Source organism: Numida meleagris, chromosome Z (assembly GCF_002078875.1).
Source record: "Numida meleagris isolate 19003 breed g44 Domestic line chromosome Z, NumMel1.0, whole genome shotgun sequence".
Lineage (NCBI taxonomy): Eukaryota > Metazoa > Chordata > Aves > Galliformes > Numididae > Numida > Numida meleagris.
The window spans coordinates 63388363-63403498 of record NC_034438.1 but is presented as its reverse complement, the minus strand read 5'-3'; the positions used below and the strand labels follow the sequence as shown (position 1 = coordinate 63403498).

Genomic DNA, 15136 nt, shown 5'->3' with positions numbered 1-15136 from the left:
TTTGAAATCCATTCTGTAGTGTTTCCGTAGCTATTTAGCCAAACTGTGAAACTTTCCATAACTTCTAAAATTGTTTGTACAGTGATCACATTTAAGTTACTATGTTGTTCTTTAAATGTGTGTGTTTGTTATAATTGAGGTGTTTAAGGAGTAATGAATGTGGCTTTAAGAAAAATAAATTAAAATTAAAATTGTTACATTGCAGCCACCTCCACAGAATTGTAGGGCTAATTCTCCTTGACAGACGCATACCACGATCTTTTCTTAAACTGAATATTTTTTTTCAATATGATTACAGTATTCTGTATTTAAATGTATATGATGTTTTTTTCCCTTAAAATTGGCTAATATTTTGTCTGTGTACCCAGTGTTTCATCAGCAGAAGCCTATTAATTTTTCTGTGGGAATCAATCTGTGAAGGTTATTGTTGGAATGTAAGACCCAAGTCAAACCTGTGATTTAAGAAAATGAATTTCAGGTTTAATTCCGGGAATACAGTCAAGGACAGTGGATAAGCCTGCTTGTTATTAAAGGCTGCATCACAATTTACCTTTTGCGTGTTACATTGTATGAGTGCAGAAATCTGACTTCAGCTAATGAAATATTGCCAAGCCCATTTTCCTTTCATGTCTACTTGTAAGATCACTTAAAGAGTGATGTCCATCTCTTCTAATTTCAGTTAAGCTCCTATTCTTTGTGTTATTTGTAGGCAAGCAGAGGAAACCTGTTTCTGACAAAAAAAAAAAAAAAAAAGGTACCCTGGCCTTTATTCAGGCTTATTTCCATCAAGCATTTTTTGTGAAGGTTCACTTCAACTTTGACATATGTTATCTATGTTATATACTTTTTTTTTTTCCTAAGAGACTGATTCTCTTAAGCTATAGTCGTTGAGACCATTGAACCATCTCTGACAGTGCTTTGCACAGTAAATTATCACTTCCCCTTCAGATTTCTTGGGGTCTCCTTTTATCTGTCTCTTACTTTGATACAGACTTTATTGTTAGACCCTCTGTCGAGGAATACAGTATCTTCTTTAATAGTCCTAAGGCAACAGAGGCCTTGATCTGCTATCCAGCATTGGCTGACACCCAGAAAACTGGCTTCTGGAGGCCCCTCAGAGGCCATGAAATATGTCTTCTGATCTTCCCATAATCAACTGCACTGAATTTACCTCTGCTAACAAATATGTCACAATTACAGAGTTATGGAATAGCTGAGGTTGGAAGGGACTTTTGGAAATTGTCCAGTCCAGTTCCACCTACTCAAAGCATTGTCATCTGGAGCTGGTTGCTCAGCATCCTGTCCAATCAAGTTTTGATTATTTCAAAATAACGGAGTTTTTTTTTATTTTTTCCCAAATCATATTATTAATGAGCAGTCCAAAATTAGCCTCGCTTGGTTGTGGCAGTTGTACACTGGCCAATCATAACAATTTTTTTTTCCTTAAGTGGAAATCTGTAGTAGAATCTATGGCAGGCAAATGCTCAGTTTCTTTAATCACAAGAGCTAGATGGAAATGCAGTAGGTCCTTGCTAGATTTCAACTATAGATATATATATATGTATATATATGTATATTTCTATGTATAGAAGTTTGTTTTTTTCATGAAGTATTAAGTTCATTATCAAAAGGAGATAATGCAGTCTTTCATTATGCTATTAAATAATAATATTTCAGGTCCACACAAGAACACTCTTTAACCTTCTGCTGTTTTAGCAGAACAGAATATGGTATTTCAGAAACCATTGTAAATTAAAAAAAAAAAAAAAAAGTTGAGCTGCAAAGCTATATGTGTACATGTATCATATTTATAGATAGCATTTATTTAAAGAGCAAAATAACAAGTAGAATGGTGTTTCCAAAATGTGTAGGGGGAATTTCAGGAGAAAATGACGCTTAGGAATTTTGGAATGGGAAGTTGTTTGGAACTGCTTTGTATATAATATTTGACCTCACAATGGGAGCTGGAAGGCAACTGGCATCGTACAGAAAAGTCACAGCTGTAACGCTAGGGGATGATCTCCTTCCTAACTTTTATAATAGAAATTATTCGATTTTTTTTTTTCAAGGGAATTGTACAACGAACAGTAAGTAGGATGTTTCTTTTTGGATTTTTTTTTTTTTTTTGGTAGAGTGTAGGTAAATCTAAAGAGTGTTGGATAGGTTTGCAAATTTATGGAGTATAACTTTTCTTAGTGTTTTATTGCAGTGGCACAAATCATTATGTACTCTTTTAGTCTGAAAATGTAATGGTTGTCGAAGAACAATAAAATGTAAGTTGATCAGTATATATTTTGCTATGTTTCAGATATATTACTAACTTAATAATTAAGTGCATATAAGGAAATAAATGTAGGAAAAAGTGATGTAGAATTACAGTAGCTTAAGAGAGTAATCTTAATTTCTTCGTTTGTTTGCGTACATGAACTTCAAATCGTGCTTCGCTATCAAATTTTATTCCAGACCCCAAATCAAAAGTGATCTTGATATCAATATGCAAAAAAAATTGGTCAGAGAATGGTTTTGAGGTATGAAACAACATGGAAGCACTGATTTCCCCATTTCCCCCAGTTCTGTGGAGTGCAAATTCAACTGAATCCCATTACATAAAGTCCTGTTTCTTTACTGGTATCCCTTTTTATTGAGCTGTGTAGCACTGACACTAACACAATGAGATACAATAAGATAAGAAGATGCTTCATTTCCATCTTTTTCGCATACATATATACAACCCTTTTTCCCTCAAAACCGTTTTTTTCTTCCTCTGTCTCTTCGGCTTGAAACTAGCATACCTTTTGCAAATCTAGCAATTGCCAAAAGTTGAGCAAATGGAGCTTGCTGTTCAGCTTTGTTCTCTGATCAACATGTTGTTAGCGTCTCAAAGTTGAGCAAGAATTTGCCCAGTATCTAACCAACTACTGGTTTAGACTGTGCTTGCTTGTTTCTAAGACTGTGGTTATAGAGATAGATTTGCTACTTCCATTAAAAAAGTACACATTTGTTATTCTGAACTTGTCCTAAAACCCACAATGTACTGGTACAAAGAAGATAAATGACTTTTTTTTTAAAATGGAAACTGATGTGTATTAATACTTACAGAATGAAAAGTTGCATGGTTTAATGCCATAATGTTTGGTGGATTAACACTTCAAACACTGCCTACTAAATATTATTGCAGTTACAGTGTATTTTTTATTTTGATTATTATCAGGTTCCCTTATTCAAGTTCCTTCAGTTGAAAGGGGAAAACTTAGCAAAGTTCGTCTGGGATCATTATCTTTGAAAAAAGAAGGAGAAAGGCAGTGCTTCTTATTTACAAAACATTTTTTAATTTGTACAAGAAGTTCAGGAGGAAAGCTGCATCTACTTAAGGTACAGATGTTACGTTATGACTCAATTTATTAAATGAAAATAAAGCTTCAGTGAAATTTTAATATTGTATTATTTTTTGCTCTAACCTGAGATCTTGTGTTGTTATAAACAGAAGTGAGGTGATGTATTTCTCATTGCAAATAGTAAAATTCAGCCAAAGTCCTTAATAACTATTTTTTTCCAGAAGTATGTAATTTAATGAACATGGAGCTAGAAACAGTACATCAGTGTGTATCTATGTATAAGCCAGTAGTGACTCTTAAGTCCATTTACAGTGCAATAATCAGCCAGTACACCCCCACAGAATTATGAAAGAACAATTTCCAGCGCTGTAATAAAATTAATATTTGAAGTCAGCTTTGTTTTCCTGAGCAGAATATTATCTTAAAGAGAATGTTGCTCTAAGAATGCTCTAGTTACACTAGTTGAGAGTCAGTCTTTCTTGGGTTGGCTTTTGAACGAAGGTAGAGTGGCAGTTTATGGATTGATGTATGTTGAACAAAATTTTAATGTGACAAAGACATATCTGAGATATTATTAATAATGCTTAGAAGGTCTCTTGTTATCTTCTGTACGCATTTTCACTTTGTACTCTTTAAATAATTAATGTATTTTGCAAAAAAGTAAATTAAGTGTAACTGAATCCTGCAAAAAGTCATGTATTCGTTTTATTTAAATTCAGAATAGAATGATGAAATTCTAGTTACCTTTTCTGAAACCTGTGAACAAGCCTCTATGTAAGACAAATCATACTATGGTAGAAATGAAAGAAATTTTGCACATTTAAATGCATTATTGATTTGCTTGCTTAAGGAAAATGTAATATCTAATCTAGCTGGTTTTAGTTCTTCAAAAATGTACATCATGAAATTGATGTATCTTCATACGAGCTCTGGATTATATAGAATCTTACAGTAAGGTGTGTCAGTATTTTAAAATAGCTGTAATAGCTAATTGGAACAAATGTCTAAATTTATGAAAAATGTACTTTGTTTTCATAGACAGGAGGCGTTCTGTCATTAATGGAGTGCACACTGATTGAGGAGACGGATGCAACTGATGATGACTGTAAGTTACCTTTAACTGCTTGTAGTAATTACAGTTCTAAGTTTTTTTTTTTAAGTTTGCCCTTTGTTTATTTTTCATGACAAATTGATATGTTCTCCTCATTCATGAAATCAGAGAAAAATCTGTTAACCGATTGAGTAGAATAAATGGTTTTATAATGGACATACTGGCTTGCATAAGGATTTATTTTGCTATGTTTGTTCTTGCTGTTGACAGCCCACATAAGATTTCAAAGTACAATGGCTGAAGGAATGTGACAAATTATTTGCTGACTTCTGTATACAGCTTCACCCTGAGGATCTTAGAAAGAAAAAAAAAAGTCTTGAAAGACAAAACAGTTAATTGGGTTTCTTCTTTCATGGAAGCTGGGAATGTTGGCAGAATCAGTGGAAAGTTTTTGTCTTGGACTCCTTACAGATTTTGACTATAGCCCTGTTCAAATGAAGTAACTAAGCACATTCCCTGGCTGCGTGTTCTGTTATTCCTTTTGGCTTCCACTCTGTAGTTTTAGACAAGTATTACCCATGAACTGTGAAAGTAGTTTTATTAATTTCAGTGATCCTCCAATATACTGAGAGCATATGAAACATAGAAGTGTTAGAAGGAACTTCAGCTTTATTTGGCATTTTAACATGTAACTTATATAACTCCCATTATTGTATATTTGGAACTTTTATTGCATTTGGTGTATGTGGAAAACCAAAATCATTGCTTTGGATCCACAATTGTGTTTGCTCTTTGTGAGAGAAATGCTTTAAGATAATTTTCACAGTAAGTGGAAACAATATTTTCTTCATACTGTGATTCAGAATCTCACATTTTGTCTTCTTTTTTTTACTCCTCTCACTGTAAAGCAAAAAGCTCTGGACAGGTGTTTGGACACCTTGATTTCAAGCTTGTAGTTGAACCTACAGATGCTCCTGCTTTTACTGTTGTCCTCTTAGCCCCCTCACGTCAAGAGAAAGCTGCATGGACAAGTGATATAAGTCAGGTAGCTTTCTGCATTCTTTATCTTGTCTGTCATGAGATCTTATTTATTCTGTTTCTGAAAACTTATCCAAGAGAAAGCTGATTGATTGCAGTGTATTTGAAAATCCACTAGTGTTACCTGTTTTCCCTGAAATTTTGCTTTTGCATTTGAGTCATCTGTGGAATGTGCGTCTCTTGAGAGCTGAAAAGCTGCATGACTGAGTTGTGTGCTGCACGCCTGCAAAGCTTGGAAGTGGCCTAATAAGGTATAGGTAAACAAAGCGGCTGAGAGAGCGTAGAGTGCAGTGGTTAGTCGTAGTGCCAGGGGAAAACAGTAAGAAACTTTTCTCCCTTGATTCTTCCCTTTGAGGAAAGGAAAATCTGCCCCAGCTGTTGATTTCTGAAGAAATCTGAGGGCGACAACTAAGGTGAAAATTGTAAGTAAAAGCCTGAGAAAATTGACATATTTTAACAATGTGAGACTGAAGAAGATTAAGCTTCTTAAGAAAGCAGAGAAGCTGAATGATAGAATCACTAAAGGGAAAAGAGCTCCAAGATCATCTTGTCCAACTGTCTACCTACCAGCAGTATTTCCCCACTACACCTTGTCCCTTAGTGCCACATCTAAACACTTCTTGAACACCTCCAGGGATGGTGAATCAACCACCTCCCTGGGCATCCCTAGCCTGTTCCAGCATCTGACCACTCTTCTGGAGAATAAATTTTTCCGAATGTCCAACCTGAATCTCCCCTGGAGCAACTTGAGGTCATTTCTTCTAGTCCTATTGCTAGTTATGCAGGAGAAGAGGCTGACCCCCACATCACCACAGTCTCCCTTCAGGTAGTTGTAGAGATCTACAAGGTCTCCCCTGAGCCTGCTTCAGACTAAACAGTTTCAGTTCTGTCAGCCACTCCCCGTAAGTCCTGTGCTCCAGTAGCTTCACCAGCTTTGTTAGTCTTCTCTGGACTCTCTCCTGGGCCTCAATGTTTTACTAGTAGTGAGGGGCCCAGAACTGAACGCAGCACTTGAAGTGCGGCCTCACTAGTGCTGAGTACAGGGGGATGATCACCTCCCTGCCTCCTGCTGGCTGCACTGTTTCTGATACAAGCTAGGATGCCACTGGCCTTCTTGGCCACCTGGGCACACTGCTTGCTCATGTTTAGCTGAGCACCAACCAATGCTGCCAGGTCTGTTTCTTCCACACAGCCTTCCATCCACTCTGCCTCAGACCTGGGGTTGTTGTGGCCAGAGTGCAGGACCTGGCACATGGTCTTATTGAACTTCATCCCACTGGCCTCTGCCTATTGGCCCACAGGCCTCAGCCTATATCCAACCTGTCCAGATCCCTCTGAAGGGCCTTCTTGCCCTCAGGCAGATCTACATTTCCTCCCAACTTGGTGTCATCTGCAGGGGTGGACATCGCCTTAAAGTAAAAGACGAAGGACTCAAGACCCTGTTCAAACACCATGGGCGTTTTAGAAGCTGTGGTGGTACTACTGAACCTCTAAAGAACTGGAACCACTGGCCTTCTGAAAACAAAATTGTTTTTCTGACTGAGCCCATTACCAGCAACCTTGTCATAAAAAATAATGAACTGCTTGCCCAGAAGCTTTTTTTTCCTTTTTCTCCCTGGCTGCAGCCCTCAAGGAGAACACAGGAACTATGCTAACAGAAAGAGAATGTAGAAAGCCTTTCTTTTTTTTTTTTTTAAGAGGTATTCTCCTAACAAGGTTTGCAACTAAAAATGTATACATACCGTTTCAGTTCAACAATACAGTGTGTCTTGATGTCTAAAATTCTACATATCTTATTAATTTACATATTCCCATATGTATATGGAAGGTAAGTCTTATTTGTCTACGTGTTCTTAGTGAGTCTGCTTAGATTTATATTCCTTTCATCCAAGTCATACACTTCTTATGAAAACTACACTCTTTTTGTTGCTGCTGAAGAAGTCTCCTCTGTTCCGATTTAAGCTTGCCCTTTTGCCCTAGTTCCCTATTACGTTGATTCCTTCACTAGAAAGATTTTATCTGTCAAATAACTGATAAATGATAGGACTATGCAGTCTAATGAAAACAGTGCTGAATCACCATAGGCAGTTTCATGCTAAGAGCTTCTTTGCAACATTTAAAATTCACCTGGGGGAACCTATGAGTTGTTATTAGATATGTGGTTTTTTTTCGTTGCTTTAAAGTTACAATTTGATAAAGTCATAGTGTGAATTATTATAACTTTCAAACCATTGTTAAATATCTGAAATTAAAAATGCATATAGTTACATAAATCATAAAGACTATAAAAGGCCTCTCCTAATCTTCTTTGACTGATCTAACATTAGTCGTTATTTCGCTACGAGATATTTCAAGTTCAACAGATGATTCTTAAACTCAATGTAAATGTATATGAGAACTGTGGAAACTCTTTTTTATTGAAAGAAAAAGCATTGTCTGCACATATTTAATTGTTGAAAATAAAATTTGAAGGTGGTATAAAAGCAGGAGTTCTGCAGTATGTATGAGATACTTGTTGCAGACTGTAAATGCCTTAAATACTGGCAGACTGCTGACTTCCAAGAGCAGGGTTTTTGGTGCTGCATTATCTCAACTACATCAGAATACAAATTAGAAACAGCAGAAAATGCTCTTTGAAAGGCCTTAAGCTGTACTTACCACCAGTGCTGAGCTACTTTGAGGCTTGAATAACAGCTTAACCACCCCTAACTTGTAAACTTCTATTAGCCACAGGACAGCCTGTAGTTTCAAACTAATGTGTGCTATGAACATGTCCCAGAAGTGTCTTTACACCTCCTGATACCTAGCCCGAAACATTTATACAAGAGTTTGCAATGGACTTCTCAGACAGTAACTTCATAGCTGTATTTCAAAATAATAGCACCATTTGAATTTGTTTTTACAGTAGATGTGTGTTTTCAGAAACTATTTGTCCCTCTCTCTATGTTATATATATATATATATATACATATATATATAATATTCTAACTTTCTTCCAGTGCTGATTTTTCAGGAGATGCTAGAGGTATTTAACATCATTCAGTTTCAAATGAACTTCAGGGTTATTTTATTTAGAACTCAAAAGATGTAGACATGTAAAAAAAAATTCTGGGCCGAATTCTCTGAGCTTGCTGGTAAAGATGTGTAGACTTGAGTCTTGCAAATCAAAGGAAGAAGACTAGAGAATCATATGCATTGTAATTCCTTTGTCACTGCTCTTCTTTTATGAGAATACCTTGTGCTAGTCCATTCAGACTCTGTGAAAGCTGTATTTTAGTGATGCTAATGGTGACACTAACAGCATAGAAGTTAATTCCTTGCAGTGTGTTTTGATATTAACAGTTTTCAATATTTATTTTCACAGTGCATTGATAACATAAGGTGCAATGGTTTAATGACCATAGTGTTTGAAGAAAATTCTAAAGTCACTGTGCCACATATGATAAAGTAAGTGAGTCATTTTATTCCCAGTGAACAAAATTTGTTAGTTTGTTTGCTTTTTAATAACAGTTTTAACAAAAGAAAGTGTGTCTTTTAAAAATAAAGCCTTTACCCCCCCCCCATTTTTGTTGAATGGAATTAATTCTTCATCCCAATTCTTTTTTTGTTTTTTAAATCTGTTTCTCGAAGTAGTAGGGATAACTGAAAATGGCCAGTTCTCAAATCACAGTGTTGGACTATATGGGATCACAGCTCAGTTTTCTCTGTTATTTCTGAAGCTGCAGTAAGTTATGGTTTGGATAAGTAGTTTAATTCTGTATTATGTATTTATTCTCTGTCCTGTCACTCATCATTTTATTGAATGTGTTTTTAAATGTTTGGTAAACCTACACTGAGTGCAAACAAGTATGCCTTTCCAAAGCATTCCAAAGCCACAGTTTTTCCTTTCTCCATTTCTCCTATTTCTGTGGGGAAAAAAAAGAAATCTTGAAATTTTAACATCAAATCAAGGTAGTATCATTATTCATAAACATGCTTCCTTCACCCTCACATCTATTCTCTTTTTTTCTTTTTTTTTTTAAAAGTAATTACTGGAGCCTGGGAGCAGGCGCTAACTGTGAAGGAAGCCATAAGTTTAGCTCAGGGTTTAATTTTACTGACTTTCACTGGGATCCCCTATAGAACAAGATCGCAGCAGCAGCATGTTTCTCCGGAAATTAAGAGTCTGCTTGTGTTGATAAAATAAAAGAACACAGTATGTATTTCCTAGTTCTATACTGACAGGAGTAGCTGAAGTGATACCTGTACTGTACCATAATCACTCTTCCTCTTTGGTGAAATGTTCTACTTTAACTTTTGTGTAGGTCTGATGCTCGTCTTCATAGAGATGACATTGATATCTGCTTCAGCAAAACTCTGAATTCCTGCAAAGTACCTCAGATCCGTTACGCAAGTGTTGAACGCCTTTTGGAGAGGCTAACAGACTTGCGATTTCTGAGTATTGATTTCCTGAATACGTTCCTACATACTTACCGCATATTTACTACTGCAGATGTTGTACTGGAAAAGCTTTCAGACATATACAGACGGCCTTTCACTTCCATTCCAGTTAGGTGAGCACTGTCTTTTGTCTTTTGTGATAAATTTCTTACAGAATTACTAGGAGATCATTTGTTTGTTTTTAACCATAATTTTTAGTTGTGTCAATAATTGGAAAGTTTTTACTCTGTAAATAAGGTGTATATTTTTAGGTAAGTCTGTCTCAGTTTTCTGCCTGAGCTTAGAGGTCTAAGTGTCTAAGTGAAGATTTTGCCTTCATGGATTTGCTGGCAAGTGTTTTCACTTAAATGTGTTTTGCATTTATTACAACAATGTTGCTTTTTTGTTTCTTGCTCTCAGGGCTTTGGAGTTATTTTTTGCTACCAGTCAAAACAACAGAGGAGAGTACCTAGCTGACGCAAAGTCGCCACATCTCTGTCGCAAATTTTCTTCTCCCCCTCCCTTGTCACTTTCCAGAACATCCTCACCTGTCAGAACTCGAAAATTGTCATTGACTTCACCACTGAATTCAAGAATTGGTGCCCTTGATCTCTCTACTTCATCTGTGGCAAGCAGTCCTACCTCAAACTATAGTCCGGCCACCTCTCCTCCACCAACAGGCAGCAAAGTACCTCTGGACCTTAGCAAAGGGCCCTCCTCTCCTGAGCAAAGCCCTGGCTCCATAGAGGACAGCGTGGAGAACCCTCGCATTGACCTCTGTAACAAGCTGAGGAGAAGCATTCGAAGAGGTATTCTATTTCTACAGAACAGTGAATGTTACTTTTGGGTAAATGGAGCAGTCTCAAATGAAAGCTTAATTTTTATCAGATTACTGCAGAGCAATTGTTTCTTTTTTCTTTTTTTTTTTTTCCATGATCACAGTAACATGTATTGTGGAATAAAATACACTGCTGTCTGTTTCTTTTGTAGTGGCTGTGATGTGTTTCTCCTGTTTGTTGTTCCTTTTTTGTAGGCGTAGTATTATGCCAGAGTGGACCTGTCTGTTTTTCTGTTTTCACTCCAGCAGAATGTTTCAGATAAAGTGAAAAAGATTTATTTGATGCCAGTTGCATTTCCTGAGGTTGAAGTTGTCCTGTGAAGTAAAATATTAAGCTAAAAAGAAACAGATATAAAAAACGGGGGTAGTTCTCCAGAAAGATTTAGTTGCTAATCCAAATAATTTATGTATGCACTGGATGCATTAGCAAGATTCATATCATCTGATTGTTATCAGTCCAGAAGGTAGATGTCTAAAAAAGATGAATTGCTCTTGTGCAAATGCTTGTCGACTTTTGTAAGGCACCTTAGAATAGGTACTACTTTCAGAGGAATAAAGCTAGTTGATACAAACCTCACTGTGGGTGTCTAGAATGAGAGCATTACATATAAAATCACAGAATAATTTAGGTTAGAAAAAACCCTTAAGATCATCAAGTCCACCCATCAGCCTAACGCTACAAGCTTTCCACTAGACTGTGTCTCTAAGTGCCACATCCGCATAGCATTTAAATAATTCCAGAGATGGGGACTCCACCACTTCCCTGGGCAGAGAATAGAAGACAAAGCAATAAAGTAGCTCTATTTCCATAGGGTACACATAGGGTGAGTAGTTATTGCTGTTTGGAAATGGAGGTATGGTCTTCTGAATTGGAATAAAAACATACCATAATTTTTTATCTTGTTACATTAAGCAAAAGATGAGGAAATGCAAAATCACTATTTTCTTCCTAGAATTGAGGTCTTCCAGGGACTGACTTAAAACCTGACTAAATATGAGCAGAACGTAGCTCAGACTCTTTACAGACACTGCAACAGTGGTAACTGATAAAATCAAAGAGGAGAGAAGAATATGATAGCCAAATGTAAATTAAGAAAAATATCATCAAAGCATTATGTCTCCTTCTTACTGATGCATTATTTTTACAGTGTAGTGTGTTGTTCAACATAGAATCTTTTCATCAGGCAGTATACCCACATTAGCATGCCAAGAGCATGTGCTTGTGTACTGTTTATGCTTCCATAAAATACTGGTTGGCTGTTATATTTAAACATTATTTCTATATACTGGATATTTTTAGATGAATTACATAACAGACTATTTCTAGAATACAGTATTTACTGTATAGAATAGGGCAAATTATTTGTGTACACTAGGGTAGCCATGTTCAAATCTATATGACAGCACGTTCCAAAATATAGGCCAGGTGTTAATGTGAATTCAATGTAAACAGGTAACTACAGTCTTAGATGTAGTATTTTTTGTCATACGCTAAGTATATGCCTGCTGAAGAATAGATTATTCTGACCTAGTGTTAGCACTGCACATTATTGCAGAAGTATTCACGTACTGCATTCCAGTCTGTCAAAGCTGTAAGTGTCACCTGGGCAGCATGAGGGAACATTTGGAAATGGCAAGAATCTCATATAAATGCTAAATGGCTGTCTCTAGTCCCTTTGGAGATCTCCTGCTGAACAGTTTGCACACAGTTTAGAGGAATTTGCAACTATCTAGCTTTGTTCTCCAGGGGAAAGTCCTTTTATCACAAGGCTGCTTATAGCATGTCCAAGAAGAGGAGTAACTTTAAAAAGAAATTGCTCAAGGAGAATGGAAGTGAGTAGCAGGAGAACTACAGAATGCTGATCTGCATTTTCCATGTCATTCAAGCATGGTTCTTTATTTCTGAAGTTTTCTGGGTAAGGAGACAAGTTCTACTCTATCAGGAGCCACAACCTTGTAATCATTAATGCTATTGCACTGGTACTTGAGAATTTCCAGGAAAAAAAAAAGGTATCTTATTGTAAATCCAATATAGCTGTACAAATTCAGTTTCCCATGACCTATCATTATGGTGGTGGTTGTTCTTTTTGAATGTGGTTCATTTATATTCCAGAATTTTCGCTTCCTTCCCCCACTATCAAAATTTATTTATATTTTTATAGTACTTACACTGAAGGCACAGTTGTTGTAAATATCAAATATAAAATATATTTTATCAGCCCTTTAAAATACTTGGTTTTCCTGTGCTAAGGAAGTATTTTTTCAGCTGTTCTGAAGTTATGACCATTTCTTTTAGTATGCTTCTAACGGAAGAACTTCTCCGCAGACTAATCAGCTCTCCAGTGTTGTTGGTCATTTTATTAGACAGTTTTCTGATTACAGATAGTAAACCATCAAGGGTTTTTTCTCCTGAACTCGTATGAAACTTGTTACTTCAGGTACCCTTATTACATATATATTTTATTGCATGTTCTGCTGACTTAAATTGCAGTCATAACTAAGCTATTTTTTAAAACTGACAACTTTGCATTTTTCACTAAGTTCTTTATTGATGAGCTTTTGTGTGGTTATGTCATAGGTACAAAGCTTCCATTTCAGATAATAATTATTGCTGAATCTTCTTAGCAAAGAAGATGCATGGCGAGTTCCAAAGGCAGTACCATTTAAATGTAACATTACATAACAACTATAGAATGTAGATTAAACATAAATAATTTTGTCTGTATCAAATTTGGCATTTAAGCATCGGTATAAAGTGTTCTTAATTAATGACCATTTTTAAAATATTGCTTTTCAGTGAAACTCATTTTGGCACACAAATTCTTTTGTATCATTGCATTCAGATTGCTCAAATTTGACTATTTGCAGATTTTCTGTCTTTTGGTGTTCATACACTGAGAGTTCTGAGTCACTTGCATACTCTTTATTCTCTTCAGAGCTGCACCGTTTTTGTATCTCAAACAAACTATCCTGTCTGTGCTCTGTACTTCAAAAAAGCATGTCAAAAAGCCACATACCTTTTCTCCCAAAAGCCTCTTAATGTGTTGTAAATTTTGAGCAATCATCCCATTACTAACATCTGTTCTCTTTTAAAGCAGCAGTTCTAGAATCAGTGTCAGTGGACAGGACTATTCCTGAAAGCACCTCAGCAGTGGATACCACAGAACCTTCCCCATGTAGATCCCCTTCAACACCACGTCATCTCCGCTATCGTCAACCAGGAGGTAAGAAACTGAAATTTCTGCCCTCTGTAACTTTCAAGAGTTTAAATAATGCAGCCATAATCATTGCAAAATATTAGAAATTCACAGTCATTCAATAATGTGTTTTGCTTGTGTTTTCCTGATTTCTTGAATGTAAAAATAAAAGCCATTAAAATGTGAATTACACCACTCAGTTAATATATGAGGGCTGCTCCAAAAGTAATGGTTACTTTTTTTATTATGGTGTCCCACAATGTCAGAGGCAGATGTGTTGTTGGTGGTGGTATGATAGTAGAGTTTGAACCTTCCTGCCAGTATTCTGTTACATTTTGTTGCTATGTGACAAATAGCAGCAGAGGAGCAGTCTGATGGAATGATATTTGACATGGAAGAGCATTGCCTTCCTCCATGCAAAAAAAAAAAAAAAAAGGCACCTATTGACATACATCCATGATTGCAGAATGTCTCTGGAGACAAAAAGTAGATATGAGCACAGTGAGGGGAGGCTGATGCATTTCTGCAGTGGCACCAGCGATGTGAAAGACAAGCCACATTCTGGACAGCCACATACAGCTGTCACACCACGAAGTGAAGACTGTGTTGATTAGTTCATCCATGTGAGCCAGCAAACTGTAGTCAGGGGACTGTTTGTAGCTGAGTATCGGCTTCAGTACATTGGAAACAATGGTCCCAAAATGAGAATATCACAAATTTGGAGCCAGGTGACTAATGCTGACACAGAAACAGAAAGAGCACTGTATGCAAGTTTGTCAGGACCTACTCAACAAATATGAGGCTGGAGGTGACAGTTTCCTGGGTCACATCTTTACTGATGATGTGATGTGGTGTCACAGCCGTGAGCTGGAGCCAAAATGGCAGACTGTGGAGTGGTGACTTGTGAATTCCCCACTGAAGAAGAAGTTCAAGATGTAGGTCCCAGAAGATAAAGCGATGTGCATGGTCTTTTGGGATAGGAAAGAGGTGACTGATCTGAATTTCCTGGAACCCAGACAAACCATCAACTACTGAAAACTACTTTGTGACACTGATAAAGCTGAAGGCTCAAACTTCTGGAGCCAGGCCAGAGAAGAAGACAACCTTTCTCTTACAGCATGATGATACCAGGCCCCATACTAGTCTGATAACTGTGGAGCACATTGCTGATCACTGACTGTAAACAGGCTGGATTTGACGCTTTCTGCCTTTCATCTCTTTGGGCCAATGAAAGATAGACTGCGTGAGCAACATTTTC

The 15136-nt window shown here is 36.7% G+C and overlaps 1 protein-coding gene across 6 annotated transcripts in view; it reads left to right on the top strand.

The window, feature by feature from the left end:
• The window catches only part of RASGRF2 (Ras protein specific guanine nucleotide releasing factor 2), a 129201-nt gene that overhangs the window by 54274 nt on the left and 59791 nt on the right, over positions 1-15136 (top strand). For 4 of the 6 annotated variants that reach the window (XM_021380890.1, XM_021380885.1, XM_021380889.1 and 1 more), the window contains 7 exons: positions 3212-3372; positions 4374-4440; positions 5295-5431; positions 8789-8871; positions 9729-9977; positions 10264-10652; positions 13777-13905. In XM_021380890.1, the coding sequence (XP_021236565.1) occupies positions 3212-3372; positions 4374-4440; positions 5295-5431; positions 8789-8871; positions 9729-9977; positions 10264-10652; positions 13777-13905 (1215 nt within the window). The remainder of the gene's footprint in view (positions 1-3211; positions 3373-4373; positions 4441-5294; positions 5432-8788; positions 8872-9728; positions 9978-10263; positions 10653-13776; positions 13906-15136) is intronic. The other 2 variants (XM_021380887.1, XM_021380886.1) reach the window with 2 other exon arrangements.